The 21,077-nt window shown below is 36.0% G+C and overlaps 1 protein-coding gene across 1 annotated transcript; it reads right to left on the bottom strand.

Moving 5' to 3' along the window:
* Positions 1-5,021: 5,021 nt before the first annotated feature.
* LOC126955153 (submaxillary gland androgen-regulated protein 3A-like) lies at positions 5,022-11,562 on the bottom strand. Its single transcript, XM_050791440.1, has 3 exons — positions 11,496-11,562; positions 10,169-10,236; positions 5,022-5,694 (listed from the first exon to the last, which is right to left on the bottom strand). The coding sequence occupies exons 2-3, from the start codon at positions 10,220-10,222 to the stop codon at positions 5,263-5,265; spliced, it is 486 nt and encodes a 161-aa protein (XP_050647397.1). The 5' UTR covers positions 10,223-10,236; positions 11,496-11,562; the 3' UTR covers positions 5,022-5,262.
* Positions 11,563-21,077: the final 9,515 nt, after the last annotated feature.

Raw genomic sequence — 21,077 nt, 5'->3', positions numbered from 1 at the left:
ATTACAAAGCAGTGCTATCAGTAAATGAAATAAGAAGCACCAAATAGGAAGGTAAGTGAGATCGTTTTTTATCCTTATGAATTACTCAGCAAGGTCCTGTGTACTTAGTTGACATGTGGTGGTGGGGTGAGAGGAATGGGTATACAAAGTGTCTTCTTTACATTGTAATTTCATCCTGGTTCAAGGTGGAATTTCGTTTTTATTTGCAAAATATCTGAGTCTCTAATTTGCATATATATAAAAACAAGTGATCTATACTTTTGCTCTTGGATCGCTCATGGTGTAGAGGAGATGGAGTGGATAAAAGAGGATACTGCAGTCAATGGCAGAAATATGTAGTGTATCCAGACAGGCTGCCAGACCAGAAAGGAGAAATGAACAATTTGAGAGTAGTGATTTTGTGTATTTAACTTTACATGCAAAATTGACTGTAAAGTTCTGATATTTAGTTGATAGTGCATACAAATGGAATGAGGGATTAAAATGGGCTTGAAAAAATTGTTTTGCAGTTTTACAAAGGGACTCAGAAAAGCAGCAGAAAGATGTTGGTGCAGGAACTGTTTTTGCCAAACACTGTAAGATGAGGTGATTTTTGATGGAGCTTTCTTGTAAGGGGAAAATTTGGGGCAGTATATGTGCTTACAACAAGATGGGAGAAATACTACCTTTTGTGGTTAAAATGGCTGCAAGTAATGAGGTGAGGTGGTGGTTATAGATGTGTATGTATGTGCATATTTAAATAAAAAAATAAAGATGCAAACATAAGTATAGTACCTAGAGAGAACATTTGGGAGAGAAACAAATTCCACATAATGGTTCTGCATGGGCTCCAAACTCTCAGTTTCAAACATTAAACCCTCTGCTACCCTATTTGTATTTTTTTGCTTACTTTAGTAATTCACCTCTTCCAATAAACCTGCTATCTATTGACCTTTTATAACTACTCCTTGTTTCCTGATCTCTCATGTTAGTCAGAGGTTGAAAGTGCTGCAGGCATGCACTTGCCTTATTTTAAAGGGATTCAGCTCTCATTGTTGTGATATTTACACATGACCTATGTGAAACTTGTGATGCATTCCAAGGGAAATGTAGACACTTAGAATTATGCATTATTTAAAAAATAATGTTTTTTTTTTCCAGCTGGTTATAGATTGGTGTTCCTTGTATCCTCTTTTTGGTGATATTATAGTTTTAATTATGTACATTTTTCATGAATTTCAGGACACCTTTGAGAAGTGGGTTTGTCTAAAGATGGAATGATAATCACATATTTCTTCCTCTGCAGTCACCAAAACTGTTAAAGCAAAAATATAGGTAATTTCAGCTTTTGCCAGTCAAATAATATCAAGGTGAACTTGAATAGATACAGGTTTTTCACAGGGTTGACGGAAAAAACACAACCTTCTCCCCCTTGATTTCTTTAAGTTCCAGGATGGCAAAGATTTTAATTTTGATTACTTATTTATTTCGGGTAACTATTGTGGTTCATGGCACATGGAGGTCAGTACATAATGTTAAACAAATTAAGGAAACATTGAAATAGAGGCTTTTTGAGCTCTGGGTGCTTTTGTTAAGACCCTCTCATCCTGAGGGAATGATCCCAAGAAAGAAGATGTAATTAAAATGTATTACTCACTTTTCTCTAAGAGGTCATCAGGACTAATCTTGTGTCTTACACTTCTTCATCTTCTTTCTCTAAGATTTCATGTCTCTAAGATCATCCACCTATATTCAGACTGTCATCCTCAGAGGGCTGTTCTACAAACATCAACTCTGTTCTCTCAAACTCATGAAAATTCATCAGCAGGATCCTCTATATTCTCAGTTTCTTTTCTGTGTGTTTGCAGTAATATATTGCAAAACTCAAACCTTGTCTGTATCTCAAGTACACAATGTGTACACTAGAGTACTTGGTGGAGGTGGTTGGGTTTTCTCCATACTCTGTTCCACAGGGCTTGGGAGCAAAAGCATGGGTCACTTATATTTATAAATATGCAAATTAGAGGCTCAGATATGTTGCAAATAAAAATACAATTACATCTTGAATCAGGGTGAAATAGCAATATTAAGAAGAATCACACATACCCATTCTTCTCACCCCATTACCACATATCAGCTAAGTGCACAGGATCTTGCTGAGTAATTCATAGCAACTTGTTTCTGTTTAGGTACTCCTTATTTCACTTACTGATAGCACTGCTTTGTAATATTTATGTCGTAACGAGAGCCTTTTGAGAGTTATAGTCTACTGTGATGTCACCCATCACTTCCAGTTACAAATAATATGGACGTAGCAACACCAAGGTCAGGTAGATGACCTTGCCTTCATTGCTATTTCTAAACCTCATCTCTTTTCCATCATTCCAACTTTAAGACCTTCAACAAAGCTATGCCTCCCCATTACTCTTCTGTATTGAAGTAATTTCTTCCTGCTCGGTCACTACTTGATGTTTTTAAGACTTTACCACTTTGGTCACTGTCTTCTCCCTTTATTCATCACATTTGGTGACTTCAACATCCCTGTAAATGATTCATCCAACCCACAGCCTCCTAATTCCTTGACTTGCTTACTCCCAACATTTGGATTTGAAAAGCCAGCATTGTGTTATTTTATCCCAGCCTTTTTCATAGTAATACCTTAGACATTGTCATTACCAGCAATTGAATTGCCCCCAATTTTTACAACAAAGCATTAAACTTCATATCTACTCTAGTCTGTCTTTTATTGAATAATCAAGGAAAGGAAATTTATCTTAAAAACAGATGATTTTTTTTTTTCTGGCTAGATTCAGAGAGATGCGACCAAACAAGGGTCAGGAAGAAGACATACGTAGGAGAGATAAATGAGCCTCAAAACAGATTTTTCCCTAGAGTCTGCAAAAAGGCATGCAGCCCTATTAAAACCTTGATTGTAGCCTTGCCAGACTCTAAGCAGAGGAACTCTTTGAGCTATACTATTAGAAAAACTTCTTTCTATAGATTAGTGAGATAATTTGTTATTTTGTGCTTCTAAGTTGGTGATAACATGGTATGACAGAAGTTAAATGGATAACTCAACCTTAACATGGCCAATGCAGAATTTATGATATTCTAAATCTTTATACCCTTATCTTTTCCCATTTTTTAACTTACTAAATGACACCATTATTGACACAGTTGTTTAGGCCAAAATTATCAGAGTTACTTCTAGATTATGTATTTTTCCTAAAACCCAAGATTCTGTATTTCATCAAAGATTTCTGGATATTTTTTCAGCTGTATACTGCGACTGACTACTTTGCTTCATCTCTGTTGATCTTTCCCTAGTCTAAGCCACCTCTTCTCTCATCAGGACTCCTGAAATAGCCACCCCTCTTGCCCTTTTTATTTTATTTGAAGTTCCGGGATACATGTGAAGGATGTGCAGATTTGTTACATAAGTAAATGTGTGCCATGTTGTTTGCTGCATCTATCAACATATCACCTAGGTATTAAGCAGTCTTGCTCTTCTAACAGTTTTTTATCCATAGAGCAGCCAGAGTGATGAAGTTTTGAATATGTTAATCACATAATGTTATTTCTTCCTTTAAAGCTACAATGACTTCCCATAACATGTAGAATAAAGTTCAAAATCCAAACCCCTTTATGATGTGTTTTTTCTCTGCCTTCTTCATATCATCTCCTTCCACTCTCCTCTTTTTTGAGTGTGAACCACATTAACTTTTGTTGACTCTTCTTGTACACAAAATTTATTGCTGCTTTAGATCTTTACATGGTTGCCTTGAACACTTTTTCTCTAGATCATTTAGTACCTTGCTTTTTAATATTCTTCAAGTCATTCCTCAAATATCACTTCATCAGAGTTTCTCCATTATTATCTTATATAAAATGGTCAGTCACCACTACTTAGTGTCTTCCTATGCATTGTTCATTACTTTTCAAAACACTCTCACGTCTTACATTTTATTGACATGTGTTTACTTTTTAAAAAATATCTCACTAGATATAAGCTCCATGAAGACAATTACTTTGACTACCTTCAATATTGCTGTTATTGTGCTACTAAAACAGTCCCTGTATCCTGGTAGGTTCTCAAAAGTGAAAGAGAAGCCTGGAAATGTAGCAAAACCCCATCTCTGCTAAAATTACAAAAGAATTAACCAGGAGTGGTGATGTGCATCTGTAGTCCCAGTTAGGAAGCTAAGGTGGAATTTCCTGAGCTCAGGAAGTCATGGCTACAGGGAGTTGTGATTGCATCACTGTACTTCAGCCTAGGTGATGGGAGTGAGACCCTTTCCATGGAAAGAAAAAAAAAAAAAAAAAAAAGGAAAGCATTAAACACAAATAAAAATTGTGGGCTTACTTTAGGTGTCTTGAGAAGTTTTAATTTATAAGTGTTTGATGGCACTGTGGGAAGTTAAGTGTCCTGAAGGAAAAAGTCAAACATGGAAAGATAAAACTCTCATGACATTATGAGGCCATTTCCTAAATAGTCATATCATAATACTTCTGATTCAAATATCAACAAATAGATGCAGTAGAAACTTGGAAATCTCAGTGATTAGCTGTTTCTTATTGCTATCTGATACCATCTCCTATCTCTATCTTAGCTTAGAAAATAATTTTTTCATATCAAATTCCAAGACTTGTGATTCACATCTCAGATATTTAGATTTGCTAGAATGGCGTTTCTTCTCTGCAACTATTTATAAGCAGTGATCAGATGGTACTCAGGAATTTTTATATGGCGAGCTATGGTGACGGCTAAGATTCTTTCATTTTAGTATCTATTAACATCTTATTTTGGGCTTTGTAATTGTATGATGGGTTGCCATACTGAAGAGGGCATCCTGTTGCCTACTCTTCTAACTTCGTAACTCTAAGCTTCAAGTCCAAGTGTCTTATTGCATTTTTCCTTAATTTACTTTTTTGGCCTCATGGGACATGGCCAGGCTCTGGTAGCACTAATATTCATTTAGGTGACATAAATGGGGGATAAACTAGTGGCTCTGATAACAGTGGATACTTCATATTGTTGCTCAATTCTTTATTTTTCTCTACTGATATAAAGGTTCATGGGGATTGTTTCACAATTTCTAAGATATTTCTCCCAAAATGCAATGCTTTGGAAATGTTTATTCTCATTCAAAAATGAAAGCCATTTTATCTAAAAGTCTCTTGGAAGTAGTGTTGAAATTCTTATTTTTGGAGAGTAGAAGCAGTGGTTATGAGGGTAGTGTTGTCTTTTGCAGTGGTGGTGGCACCTGTTGCAGTTGTCTGTATTTAGGGTGCAGGATTAGGGAGGTCAGGATCAGGTGGAGAAATTACAGGGGAAAATGGAGGTCCAGGTGGATAGGGTCTTGGTTGGGAAGGTGGCTGTGGATAACCTGGGCCATAAGGGGAGGGAAGAGAGAGTGGTTGAATTCTCCCTGGACCATAGGGTGGAGAAAGGCGTGGTGGAAATCTCCCTGGACCATAGGGTAGAGGAGGAGATGGTGGAAATCTCCCTGGACCATAGGGTAGAGAAGGAGGTGGTGGAATTCTCCCTGGACCATAGAGTAGAGGAGGGGGTAGTGGAATTCTCCATGGACCATAGGGTGGAGGATGGGGTGGTGGAACAAATCCTGGTCCAAATGGAAAAGGTGATGGAGGAGGAGAAGGAGACAGTGGTTCAGGTGGATATGGTCCCCCGAGGCCTCTTTGACTCTCACCAGGCTGTGGAAAAAAGTAGTAAATACTTTTAAATCAGATATTTCGCAGTTAAATATAAGAATGAATGCTTTCTATGATAGGCAGAACTCTGAGATGGCCCCAAGATTTCTACTCTCTGCTGGCACATACTGGCCTGACCTTATCCGATGAGCCCTTTTAAAACAGGTTCTGCAATGTCTGAAGAAATCAGAGAGATTTGAAGCTGCAGCAAATGCTTTTCTCTGGGCTTTGAATCAAGATGCCGTGTTGTGGGGAGGGCTACGTGGAAGTACATGGTAGACCGGCTACAGGAGCTGAGAGTGGCCCCGGGCTCATAGGCAGCAAAAAAGTAGGGGCGTCAGTCCAACAACCAAGGGACTGAATCCTACCAATGACCATACAAGCTTAAAAAAAGGACACTGAGCTGCAGAAGAAAAAAAAAATACAGCAGTGGACACACCTTTTCAGCCTTGTGAGACTGTGAGCAGAGAAGCCACCTAAGCCAAGCTCAGAGTTATGGCCAAAGAAACTGAGATAATAATGAGTTTTTAAAGGCTACTAATTAGTGGTAATTTGTTATTGAGCAATAGAAAAGTGTTAAATGTATCTAAGTTATGATGTCTGAACGTCTATATCAAAGAAAAATGTTTCTCTTTTGCCCTCTGAATACCTAGGCTCTCAATGAAAGCTGGGATAGTATTGACTTAAAAAAATAGATAATGAACAAAAATCTTATCCTTGGCCTATAGTGAAGTCTGTCATTCCAAATTCCAAATGGAAATAAATGCCTTTGCAGCATGAGAAAAACATGTCTTTTTATGTCTAATTCAAGGGTTCAGGCTTGTTCCGGGCTTTGCACATTAATTAATTGTGAAACACATGTGAGCAACTATTTCGTGCAATGAGCTTATGAAGGAGCTGGTTCATTCATGTCATGAATGTCAACCTGGAAAGTTGCCAGGGGTACAAACATCTATTCTATGACTCTACAGGCTGAGTAATTACAATACAAGGAGGGGTAAATGTGATCTGAAGGGAAGTGAAATGAGTGGAATGAGTGTCTGGGGTTTCATGTCAGTGTTTGAGCTCTCCTTCTGGCACATGGAGATAGAGTGAGTGTGGAATTCTTTTTGAGCCTTTTTTTCTCATCAGGAAAATGATGTTCATAAAAGTACTCACCTCCTGCAGTTGTTGTCACATTTGTTGTGAAATATCACTTGTAAAGTGCCTAGGGTGGTGTTTATCTCAGGTCTGGTTTACATAGAGTACAATTTTTAGAAATGAAAATAGTAGGCTGAGGCTGGGCGTGGTGGCTCATGCCTGTAATCCCAGCACTTTGGGAGGCTGAGGTAGGTGGATAGCTTTAGGCCAGCAGTTCAAGACCAACCTGGACAAGACCCCATCTCCATTAAAAAATTCAAAAATAACTGAAAAGTAGTGCAAGGAACAAATACATTAGGGATTTAAAGTGATCAGTTCTGGATAGGAAAACGATAAAGGATTGTCTCTGTGGGAAGGAGTCATTTGAAAAGAGGGTTAAAGAATATAAAGTAAGGAGGGAGCATGCCAAATAGAAGGAAAATACGCAAATGCTCTGGGTAGGAATGAAGTTCCACTCTACTGATGGCAAGAAGTCCAGGTTGCTTGGAGCAGATGCTTTTTTTGGACACAAAACTACATTCACTTCCTGTGGTTCTCAGTCCCTTCACCTATTTGGCCATTACCCTTGCTAATCCTAAACTTTAGTATTACAGTAAAGCATCCCTGTCCTGGATTCCTAATGCCAGGTTCTTAACAATGCTAGAGGATGTCACCAGCATTGTACCCTCAGAAAGTTAGCATCCTTCAGTGCTGCCTGAAATCCTTTTTTGAGTGTCTTATCTCAGATTATCCCTTCCCACTTCCCCAGAGGCCTGTAATTTTCCAAGTTGATGCCAGTTTTATCAACATTCTCCACCTCATCCTGAGCTCTCATCTACCCCCACCAAAGTGGCTTTTCTCCTGCTTCACCAAGATATTTCAGGCAATTAGAAATGAACTTCCCTGATTTACTGGTCACAGAACCATGGAGTCAGTGATAGCTAGATAGTTTCTTTTTCTTTATAATTGTTTTCCAAGGGACCTGGCTCTGTCAGTCTTCTCTTTTACTTTCTGCAACTGTAATATCTGCCATTTAGCTAGCTCATTTTCTTCAGAAGAACACTATCATTTATGGTCAACTCAATTTTTTTCTCCCTATCCCATCAGCTCTTCATCCCACTTCCTGAATTCTAAATCTAACCACTTCTTATCATCTTTCTTGCTTTCATTCTAATCTGTCATTTACTTTTACCCGAATTTCTATAATGGCCCGTTGATTTGACCTCTTGATTCTAATCTTGCCCCTTTCACCTAACATGTACAGAGAGGTTGAAGACATCATTTGAGAAATAAATATCAATTGATATTTCTCCGTTTATAAAAGATTCAGTTTCAACCACCAGTACCTTGTTGCTGTGACTTTCTTTTCACGTCTTTCCTGCAAAGCAAAGCTCTATGAAAGGGTATTCTAAATTTGCCAACCCCACTTCTCACTTCTCATTTGCTCTTAAACCTGGCTTCTGCCCTTAACATGCCAGTAAAAGTTTTATTCGTATCACCAATGAAACAAACAAACAAAAAATTCCAAGGCACTTTTGTGGGACCAGCCTCGTGTTCGTCTTCTCTAGCTAGTGATAGTTCATGGTATTATGGAGGGTGCTTGACCCAAGGACTGCCAATCCAAGGACTAGTCAGGGTATGTGGAAGTTCAGGATTTGATTTTTTATTGTCAAGAAAACAAATCCTTAGTATGGAAAATATTTCACACATTTTTATTGTTGAGACAATTAAAAATTAGCTGAAAGGACTTTTTCCTAAAGATATACTGATGTTGATCTAAATATTATGTAATGAAAAATCTTCATAGTAAATATCGATTCTTTTCCTGATCTCTTAACCCAATCACAATGATTAGCTCCCTTTCCACAAATGGCTAAAGTAAAATGATGAAAATGATGAAAATACTATACTAGGAAGAAACACTCCCCTCCCAAAGGGTTATAATGAATGTTAATCTCCTACATTATTCAGTTTAGCAATAATCCCGCTAAGACAAGCATACTTTGCATACTTTGAATCTAAACTTATTTGTATTTTAATGAGATTAAAAATAGTGAGACTTGCTTTGAGGATTAAAAGAGATAATGTATGTAATGCATTTGGAAAATTACTTATAACAGAGAAAACACTCAAAAGTCGACAGGCTGAATATGATGACTTACCCCGCCTACAAATATATATATGCAAAGGACATGCTACCCTTCACATTTCCAATTTTCAGTAATTATTAATCATCATTAGTCATATCAGCTGAAAAAAGGCTCATTGCTATTTAAACTGCTTATATTATTGGAAAGCTCTCTATTTTTCTAATTTATCTTGTTAAAAAGTTATTTGTATAATAAAAGCCTGAATAAAATGTTTTTCACATATTCTGAGGACATGAAAATATTGAAAATCTAATTTATGATGAAGTCATTAAGACATGACCTTTAATGGATGTCAATACGTTTTATTGGCTTATCAAAAATTATGTCTAGCCATAATGCATGCAGGAACATGGCCAAAGTCAGAAAGCTTCAGTCATCTCAGAATGTCCTGCTTTTATTCAAGCTTTTCAAAGTAGAAGAAAGAGGTACTATTTTATGTTTCATGTTTGAGAATGATATAATTTTATGTTGCCTGCTTTGTGGAAGTCATAGTCTTCTAAAAAATCAGCTTTCATATTTTCCCATTTGATATAATAGATTTTTATGGTACTTTGGGAGAAGTTACTCTGGAATTAATATCCTCTTTGTAACACTGGAATTAATTGACCCCTCTGTTGAAATTGAGTATCATTCTATTACTTTTAAAAATATGCATTAAAAAATTCTGAAACACTAGGTTAAGGGCAATGAGCATAGTTTTCCTTAACCTAGTTTTTAATAAATGGTAGGTGTTACTATAAATGTTTATTATTTCCTCAAAATGTAGCATGCAAAGATTCTCCTAAATGCATCTTCCCAGGTCCCATTATGGGGTACTCTTATTCAGGCTTGGATGAGGACTTTAATACTATCTTTTTAATAAGTGAGTTAGGTGACTCCATGTTAGGAACAACTACTTTATCTCATTTTACAGAGTTTTACCTACTGTGTAATTGCTAGAGTATGGAAACATACATTTATATTTATCTGTTTAATGCAGTCTGATATTATAGATTTGAGCTATCCATTATGGCAGCCATCAGACATATGCGGCTATTTAAATTAAATTAGATTTTAAATTTAAATTTAAGCACTAGAACAGTGTTTCATCAATGCTTAATAGTTACTAATATATAAGAAAAGGTAACATCATTAATGTAAAAAGAAATCTGAAGTAATGGTTAAGGAGGAAAGTATAAAGATGTGTGATCGTGATTAATGATACTTACTGTGAAACACGCTGCAAGAGCCCAAAGGCCCAAGATTAGAGTCAGTGATTTCATCCTTTCGGTTGCCTCTGAAAGTAAGCACAATAGGTGATCAGTATGATTTTTTTTATTACAAATTACTATTTAAAATGTCTCAACACATGGATATAATGTAATACAGATATACTACTGTAGCATTTTTAGGAATTTGCCTAACATTATGTTGGATTCATTATTACAGTGGGGCAACATTAGTAGGCTTATAAAATTTGACTTCAAAACAGTGGAACTAGTTTTTATTTTTGACTTGTAAGCTGATATTGGAGATAATGCCAAAGAGTTATTCATAAATGATTTGAAGAATAGAAGCTTTTATAAATGAGGTTTTTGCCTTTAGAGGTAACTACTTTGAAATGTACAATTATTTACATTTGAACACTTTTGTATATTTAAATAGCAAGTATATTGTTTTATAGATTTCTATAGACTTGGGTTTGCAATATTAACATATTAACTAAATCATGTGTTATCAATTTAATTCCTTGGGGTATCTCAAAAATAAGGAAAAGAAAGAAATCACTCTGTTTGACGTAGTGTAAGAAAAAGAGAATCATATTTTATACCTCCTAGTTTTAACAACATTCCACTAAATTAATTTACTCTGTGATGTGTGGTCTCAAAGTGCTTGCAAAAATCCATATATGGTAGATCAAAGACCAAGTCAGAGAACATGGAGGAATCTAGGTATTTTATTCTCCGTTGGCTCAAAATTTGCAAAATATTTCAAGTACATGGTAGCTTGAATTCTGGGAAAGTAACTCCATGCACCATTGTACAAATGGCTTCCTGACAGTCAACTCTGCACATAGGTTGAGTGTGTTATCTGAGCAATGCAAATTTTGAAAGAATCATATGGACAAAATTTCACTGGATATTCAATTGTATGTGGGTGTGGATATTCTCTTAAGGATTACTTTTCCCATGATCCATTCTTACGAGAAGTTTGAAAAACAAAAGAAAAACTAATAATAAAAATATACTGTAGAACAATTCCCTCTTTTAAAGTGCATCTGAGAATAATCTATCATTATGAAGTTTTAAGAACTTTAAGGAACATCAAGGGGAAAAGTCAATTGTGTACTTGGATGGACTAATTGTCCCCAATGCCCAACATGAAACCTTTACTCTGACATGTGAATAACCTAATTTTTCAAAATTTGATATGTTTAATGACTTACAATTTTACATAAGGTGAAGGTGCTTATGTTTTTGGTGGTAATGAATGTCCTATAAAAAGATCATGAAAAGTCTGAGGAAAATTCTGCAGTTAATATTTCCAGGTACATACCTTTGTGCGAGGATCTGTCTTAGAGTTGATTAACCTGCTGGTCAAAATGACTCTTGCCAGTTGAAAGACAGAAAATAAAGATGAAAAGAGACAAGAAACTTCAGTTCTTATATAGTGCAAAAGATTTCTGTTGGCAGTAAGAGAAAGGATACTTGGAAATAAAATAACTTCTGGGTTGATGCTCTTCAAACAAAGATAGGAAAGTTGTTCTTGCCAATTTGGCAGTCTTATTCTGCATTTTTGGGTCTCATTTCTGAAAAGCATTGACCCATTCAATATTTGTTGTTTCCTGGGGAAACAGATACAACAAATAATGTCCTCTCTCTTCAGGGAAACAATCTGGGGCCTGTGGATCACCATTTCCTCTTTATTTTAAAGAAAAAGCACCAGCTTTTTCTATGCCAAGCAATTTTAATGGGCCATATTTTGTATTTTCTATTTTATTTAATAGGCAATCTTTTGTATTTTCTATAGGAAGTTCCCTTCTGTCAGTGAAGAACTAACTGAGAACAACTGTGTTTTAAAAATCATGTGGTCCTTGCTGTTATTAACTTGAGAATCTTAATTAAATGAAAATATGATGACATGCAAAGACTTGATTATGGGAAAATTATACAGAAATTTTTAGTTTGAAGCGGATGTCTAATGGAAAGTTATAGCCTTGGCTTTTTGATAAGTCTAGGCATTGAGAATAATTTTTCCCATGCTGGATGATCTTATAATCTCGCTTTAATACTTTATTATATAATCATAATAACAGCTATTACTTATTAAGCCTCTAGTTTATTCCATGTGGCAGGTTAAAATGAGTTCTATTATCATCTCAGTTTTATACAGAGATGCTAATTAGCTGAGTGGAACTTGACCTTAAGTCAGTCCACTTCAAAGTCTAAGTGATTTTTTTAGCCAGTATTCCATATTAGCTCCCTAATCTTAACAATCACCATACACTTAACTAACATTGTGTTACAGTACATTAGAGAGATGAATCAGTGAACTTAATAGTTCATTCTACTTCCAAGCACAGTAACAACACTTCCTTGTTGGGTTATATGAGACAAAATATTTTGCCTTATCGTATCTCAATTTCTTTGTTTAAAAATATATATTTAAAGTGTTTATATTTATAATTTCTTTTTTATTTCATTCATTTATTTATTTATTTATTTATTTATTTATTTATTATTATCCTTTAAGCTCTAGGGTACATGTGCACAACGTGCAGGTTTGTTACCTATGTATACTTGTGCCATGTTGGTGTGCTGCACCCATCAACTCGTCAGCACCCATCAACTCATCATTTAAGTCATGGAGATTAGGACCTTCCTTCTTTCCCTCCTTCCTTTCCTTACTTTCCCTCCCTCCCTCCCTCCCTCCCTCCCTCCCTCCCTTCCTTCCTTCCTTCCTTCCTTCCTTCCTTCCTTCCTTCCTTCCTTCCTTCCTTCCTTCCTTCCTTCCTTCCTTCCTTCTTTTATCTTTCCTACTAACATTTATTAACTATTTGCTGTGTGTAAGAAAGAGTACAAGTTGCTGAAGTTACAGCATATATAAATGCTTAGTGTTTTAAAATTTTTGTGAGTCATAGGTGATGTAGAAATTAAGAAGCCAAACTTTCAGAATTGATCTTGGTTTTAAATGACTGTACTTAATTTCATTTGCTTTGTTGGAGTTTCACTGCCTTTAAAAATTCTGATGACATAATTAAGTGTAATACAATATATTCCTGGTTTGCTAATCTTAGCCCTTAATATGTTGCTGAACAATTACGTGCCTAAACATCAGTGAAGATGATTCTATTCTTAATTAACAGAAAATTTCACTTCCTTCTTTGACAGTAATTCAGTGTGTCAAAAGATGACTGTCTCTTCTCTCTTATTTTGATGCCAACATATCCATCAGCCAAATGTTTGAAGTCAAGGTGTGATCTACATTGTAATAGACAACTGGCTCTGAGGGACTTAGGATGAATGCTGGCAAAATCAATGGACAATTTCTGAGTGGGTTATGACCAACAAAGAATTTGAGGAATGCAAACAAACAGAAGCACATGTCTGTTAAGAAACAGGAACAGTCACTCCAGTTAATCTTTAGTTAACTTATGGCTTTAAAAGATCTTGATTGAATACTTACTAGAATAGTAGCTAAAGGAGCTGGTCACGGAAAATTCAAAGTGACAGTAGAGAAAAATTATTGTTAGTGCAGAGATTTACATGAAAGATGGAAAATATTTTCCTAATGTAGGTAGACTAAGAGATTTAAGTTCAGTCATGCAGCAACATATTTAAAATCTGCTTTCCTATTGTGTTACACTCATTTCCACTAAAGTAGAACAGTAATGATAGTTTCTTTGGGCCTATGGAAAGTATGTACTTCTTCTAGACTATTCAGAAGGAGGTGATATGGTTTCTGGGGTAATGCCACCTTGAATATTTATCAAGCTTTAGAGTTTACAGATTACCTTAAAAATTTCTGTGGAAATATTGTGTAGAATATCAATAATGCCACTGAGCTCTGAGAGAAAATGTATTCTTTTGGACTGAAGTCTAGCATGATGAAATATAATTGACAATAGAGCTTTTAGACTGAAGAAAAGTTATTCTCTGACTTGTGCAGCATGGATGCTGCAAGAAACCCACATCACATAGGTCTGTAAACTTTCTGAAAGTTGGCAACAACTTTGCCCTGAACCTCCAAATAGCAAAAGTTGTAAAAAGAAGAAATCAGATGAAACATTTACAATGTCCATAAAGTATAATCATGATAATTTCTTGAGAAAAGTAGCTTTTTTTTTTTTTTTTTTTTTTCCGTCACTGAGAGCCGTGGGAAAATTTCCCACTGTTTTTAAGCAGGAGGTGTATTTTTCTATGGTAAATGTGAAAGTGGTCTTTACAGTATAACCTGGATGTCCCCAATTTGTGAATGTAAACAACTATTCAATCACCCTTTAATCAGAATTTTGCTAGATTGATAACCTCATCCATGTAACCACATAAATTCAGTTCCCCTTTCAAAATCTCTTTTGGGGAATATTCCTGGATTCATCTCAATTCTCAAAATATATTTTCGTAGCCATAATATTATTTTTTACAAAAAAAATCTAGTCATATATATATTTTCTCCGTAAAGTACCTCAAGTACTAGTGTAATACATTTATTATATAGTGAACTGTGGTATATTTATTTTCTCATTTAATATACAAAATAACTGCAACATGTTAATGTCTTAGTTATTTAAATAAAGAAAGAACATCAGAGAGGGGCAGAATTAGTAGTAAGATCATGTCTGGCTTGTTTAATAAACTTTTTCCTAAAATTATATACGGTCTACTGGTAAGAATTTGTTACTTAAAAATGATGAAGGACTCTAAAAATGAAGTCTATTAAAAATAATGAGGGATTACCTAAAAGTTAGCACAAATGCCTTAAATAACAGCTTTATATTTAAGAGGAAACAGTGTACTGTTACCTGAAATGGAAATGAAAAGGTTCCAGTTCCAGAATTGACTTTGCCATCTGTTACTAATATGGAATTGGAAATGTTCACTCATCACTTGGAGCTTTATTTTCTTCCTTTGTAAAATGACAGAGTTAAATTGAATAGCTCCCTAGCATCCCCATTACAAGCAGATCTAGGTTTGGAGAGACCTGAAGCTTATATAATTTGGGCACTGACTACAAGGAAAACAATACAACTTCATGATTAGAAAACTCTTACAACTGCTGCAAGGCCACCTTATAAGAGAAATCATGAATACAAAATGATCAGAGCTATCCAAAGTCCACCTGATATGAGGGGAGGTGTCCTCATGGAGAATTTGGAAAATTAAGAAAAAACAATGTTAGCCAATGGGAGTTAAAATATCCTGCTTTTTCAAATGCTACAAAAACACATGACTTTTTGAACACATTGCTGTATCTGTTCAGGGGACCTTACCTGAGAAGAATCTCAGCAAAGAAGTCCTGATGCCTCAGTTTCATTGTCATTAATCTCTTATTGGGCCTCTTCAAGGTCTCACATATTTGTACTAAGTCTTAATGTGCTTAACAACCACCTGGAGGTTGGTGATAACTAAAAATTCAAAGATCCATTGGCTGAGGTTCTGATTATTTTGGTTGAGGTTAGGGCCCAGGAAATTGCTGTGTTATTAGGCACCATAAATACTTTTCGTGCAGATGTTTCATAAAGTATTCTTTGAGAAACACTCCAATAGAATGCAATTGAAAGGAGGAAAATAGAAAAGAAAAATACTTCTTTCATTTTAACTGGAAGCTGTTTCGGGGAGCAATTGTTGCTTTGGGAAGAAGATAAAGAAATGTCATTAAAGGTTAGATGTGAAGGCCAGGAAATCTTCCTCAGAGCGTGGGCAGAAGCATCTGAAGACCAGAACTAGGGTTCAGTCACAAGAACAGCAAATTTCTGGAGAAGATTGAGTCTCAATCTAGGCAGATCTGCAATGCCCAGTTTAGGATCTTGATTGGTAAATAATGGGGCCCTGGGATATAGATTGGTTTTTGGGTCTCTCGGTGTATCAGTTAGCGATTTCTGCATGACAAACCACTGCAAAACTTGATGACTTAACAAAGCAATTGTTGAATATTTCTTACTCAAAATACTAGTGTGCTCACTGGGCAGGTTTCCTGGATTAGCCAGGCCTGACTGATTTTTATCTGGGCTTACTTATGTGCTGTGTTCAGCTGGTGAATTGGCTGGGGGCTGATTGGTCTAGGATGACCTTGGCTGGCACAGCTCACCTCTCTTCTACATGTCCTTTACATTCCTCAAGCTAGTCTGGGCGTGTTTTCATGGTGATGTGAGGGGTTTAAAAGAAAAAAACAGAAATGTGCAAATGTTTTCCAAACCTCTCTTCTTTTCAAGTTTGATTAATGTAGTGTTGTCCCCGGTAAAAAAAAATTGACAATAGTCAGGCCCAGAGATAGTGCAAGAGGATACAACAAATGGACTTTTTTTTTTTTTTTTAATTATACTTTAGGTTCTAGGGTACATGTACACAACATGCAAGTTTGATACATTGGTATACATGTACCATGTTGGTTTGCTGCACCCATCACCTCATCATTTACATTAGGTATTTCCCCTAATGCTATCCCTCCCCCAGCCACCCACACCCCACCGCTCGACAGGCCCCAGTGTGTGATGTTCCCCATTGTGTCCATGTTCTCATTGTTCAATTCTCACCTATGAATGAGAACATGTGGCATTTGGTTTTCTGTCCTCGTGATAGTTTGCTGAGAATGGTTTCCAGCTTCATCCATGTCCCTGCAAAGGACATGAACTCATCCTTTTTAATGGCTGCATAGTATTTCATGGTGTATATGTGCCACATTTTCTTAATCCAGTCTGTCATTGATGGACATTTGGCAACCAATGGATTTTCTTAAAGGGAAGTGTGAAAAGTTGGGCCATAATCCAATAAATCTATCACACTTGATATTCTCAATGCTTTAACACTTATTTTTGAAGAATACAAAGTTGAGTATAGTCTGGAGCACGGTTTCTCAGCCTTGGCACTATCGATACTTTGGGTCAAGTAATTCTTTGTTGTGGGTATCTGTTTTGTGCCTTTCTGGCCTCTACCCACTAGGTGTCAGTTGCATCTTCCCAGCTGTGATGACCAGAAATGTTCCAAACATTACCAAATGTCCCCTGGGGGACAGAATCATCCGCAGTCAAAAACCACTAGTCTAGACAAATAAATCACTTCTTATTTCAGTACCTAATTCACTTATTCAGGTATAGTTCTCTGAAGAGTATTTTTTTATTTTGACCACTCTGAGCCCTAGAGCAGTATGGAGAGTGGATCTTAGCAATTGAAACTTAAGAGAGAAAAACCTGTTAAAAGGCTATTACTACAGTTGTCCAGATAGACTTGGATAGTGACAAAGGGACTATGGATGGATAAGTGGACAGAATAAAGATGTTTTCATGGGATGTAATCAACAGATCGTTTTGATGGTCTAGATATGAACGGTGAAGGACAGAGCAACATCAAGCTGATATCCGTGAGTCATATAATATTTCAGTAAGAAGCTGGTAATTGAGCCAAGAGGGTTGACCTTTACTAGGGTAAATGGAGATAATTGGAAGCCTCTTTCAGAATGTTAGAGATGTGTGAGTCAAGGCAATGAAATGGAAATTGAGATGTACTAATTAACACTGAACCCAGGATAGAAGACAAAGAAGTATGGGTGAATAGCAAAAACAGGGCTCACAGGAAAATCTGAAGAGAGAAATGGCAACAGATGAAACTCTTATTTCCAAACATTTGCCATTCATTTGTTCCTTATACTTCTCTTCTTATTTTCCTTCTTACTCTCTCTTCTAAAGTGTTTAACCCTCTTTCTAAAGCCTTTTTCTCTACTTGACCTTCATGTAAGTTTCTTAGTTCCCTCACCTCTGACTGCTCCCTTTTTAATCTGCTGTTTGCTCCTTTTTCTTCAGGTTTCTCTCGTTATTCTACCTTTCTCTTCTTCTTCCTTCTTATTCCTCTCCTCTTTTTTCATACCCATCAATATCCAGGAGAACTTGTGTTGTGAGGAGTAATGCTCTTGTATTTGTACTCTTATATACCCTGTCCTAAATCTAGGTAAGTTTTACTAAATCACAGGAGTGATTTTATCGACTAGATATTGACCTAATATTAATGTGTCATTGGATGAAATGATATATGAAATGGCACAAAGCTTTGGTTAAACAATCTCTAGTGAAAATACTTCTTTAGTAGAAGAAGTAGCAATTGAGAAAGAATATCTGTAGATCTGTAGGAATTTAACTTACTTTTTTCTGGGCTTTTTGAAAATGTCTCAGACTATGATCCCTTTGAGAGTAGGACTGCCATTTTTTCACCACTTTTTTGTAGCTCTCATATTTGTAATTTTATGTTGTGCATTTATATAAAATATAATTGTATGTTTATAGATGTGTTTGATTATGACTACATGTACTTGTGTTTTATATAAAAAACAAAATTGATTTCTAAGATTTGTAATATTTTAACATGTTATATGGGGTGGTTTTTAAACACCTTTTTTTAGTCTGTGAAGAATTTACTTTTTTTTGACACTACTTTGTGTGTTATAGAAACATTTGATAGGATAAATGTGCTGATATTAGCGCTGTCATTCTACAGGAATAAAGAAGAGATCAATACACATATAATCAAATGCATAAATCAGGTTTATCTTTGAATGATTTTACAGTGTAGAAAGATGAAAGAAGAAACAGAAAAAATCATATATCTATGTTTTTATACCTCTTCCTATATTTTTCTTAAAGTGCTGAGAGAAGGTGATCACAAATATATCAATATTCAGTTTTTCAGGATCTGTGAAAACAAAACAAAATATCATGAGCCATTAACTAAAGGTACATAAGCTCTACCCTCTCGAATTGTTTTAAAATAGCCAAATGCTGAGTAGGACATTAGAAGCTGCAACTTTAGAGTTCAATGGATGTGAATTTGAAGACTAGTCTACAGTTTATGACTTTGTGATCTTTGGAAAGTCATGTAAATTCTCATAGCCTCAGTACCCTCATCTTTAAAAAGAAGCCCATGAGACTGATTTCACAGGGTTGATATGAGTATTAAATTAGATTCAAGGCCGGGAGCGGGGGCTCACACCTATAATCACAGCACTTTGGGAGGCCGAGGCAGGCAGATCATGAGGTCAGGAGATCGAGATCATCCTGGCTAACATGGTGAAACCCCGTCTCTACGAAAAACACAAAAAATTAGCCGGGCGTGGTGTCTCGCGCCTGTAGTCCCAGCTACTCGGGAGGCTGAGGCAGGAGAATCACTTGAACCTGGGAGGCGGAGGTTGCAGTGGGCTGAGATCATGCCACTGCAGTCCAGCCTGGGCAACAGAGCGAGACTTCGTCTCAAAAAAATAAAATTAAATTCAATAGGAATATTTAATGCTACACAAATCTGAACTAAGTGTTCAACAGTTGGCATCTATCATTGTGATTTTTACATTCTATACTTAGGATAATTCTTCCCATTTATATTTATAATTAGAAGCTGCTATATTCAGAAATAAGATGAATTTATGATCTCCTACTTCTTTGATATTGTTTCTGAATGATCATGTTATATCATGATGTGTGTGATTCAGTCATTTTTTATAGCAAGAGAGCTCTTCTATTGGTTGGGTTTTGTTTATATTACTATTCCCAAGGATAATTGTGATATTTCCACAATCTTTACTCCTTTTTCGTCTTATTATTGTTGGCAGGTGCTGAAAGAGTGAGGAAGACTTCCTATGTGGAATGTGCACTTTGTGAAATCTAATAAATATTGAAGTCCAAACTAACTTTAATTTATGAAAGCCCTAATTAAAAGTAAGCTTTTCCAGGAAAATAAAACATATTTTAATACTGGGATAAAAAAGCAAAGTCTTGTACACATTTGGTGATCCTTTAATTGTGTGTTTCTTTTGTGGTAATCAGTCAGCATTATCAGGTTTATAGATATGACTTATACTCAAGGAGACCAAATTTAGTTTGTGAAATAAAGGGGGAATAAGAGCTTCTAATTCATATACCAGAGTTAGAAACTATTTGTTTATCTTTCTCATTGATTGTGACCATTCACATCTCAAAGTTACTCAGAAAATATTTTGGAAAATATTTACCTTGGGTTGCTTTTATCTTCTTGTGATTTTGGTATTATTGTAGTCTCAGACAGTTGCAGAATATGCTAAAACTATTCTTGCTGGTTGGCAAGGGTGGTGTCAGCCACCTCAGCTGGGTTAGACTCAGCTGCTGCAGTGTTTGTGACAGTCTCAGATTGGAGCCTGCTGGGAGCTGTGGTGTTGGAAGTGGCACCTGTAGTTTTCCTGATAGAGGCAATGGAAGTGGCCGTGGTGGCCGCAACAGTTGCAGGAGCAGAGGTGGCTAGCAGCGCTTGAGAACTAGGGTTTACATCATTCTCAGGTGGTTGCGTAGGTCCAGATGATGGACAACGTGGGAGGTTTGGTTGGTGAGGGCTTTGATGGCGGACGAGATCTAGGAGACCAGGGGTAACTGCAGGAACCGTTTCCAATGTTGTAAACTGTTCGTAGTTTGACTTTCCAGGACTTCTTTGTTTAAATGGTTTAGAATTCTTTTCAGAGCTATGGCTAGACTTCAGAGAGAGAACACAAAACAAACAAATAATTGTTTTTACACATTTAGTATGCATAAAGTTAGGCTTTAAATATGTATTTATATTACCGTTTACATTTATATAATTATTCTAATTCATTTCATAAGTAAGTTGATAGAAAAATATGCCTGCCTTATACAGCATTTTAAATTATGATTTTGGGTGGGATATAAATGAAGTAAACTGTGTCCCTACTGTTCTCAAAGTTTGATAGTTTTATTGCAGGTTTTTCCAAAATATATTCCATAATATGCATTATGCTGTGAAAATTTTGGTGACCAAATAACTTTGGAAAGGTTTTGGGTAAAGTAAAACATGTTTCTTTACTGCAGGACTTATTGGAATCGTTAACATAATATATAGTGGATATTTAGAATATCTAAAGGATATCGATATCTCTCAATTTTACCTAATCATA

The sequence above is a fragment of the Macaca thibetana genome, chromosome 5, assembly GCF_024542745.1.
Source record: "Macaca thibetana thibetana isolate TM-01 chromosome 5, ASM2454274v1, whole genome shotgun sequence".
NCBI lineage: Eukaryota > Metazoa > Chordata > Mammalia > Primates > Cercopithecidae > Macaca > Macaca thibetana.
The sequence above is the reverse complement of the archived record's forward strand: the minus strand, read 5'-3'. Positions and strand labels throughout refer to the sequence as shown.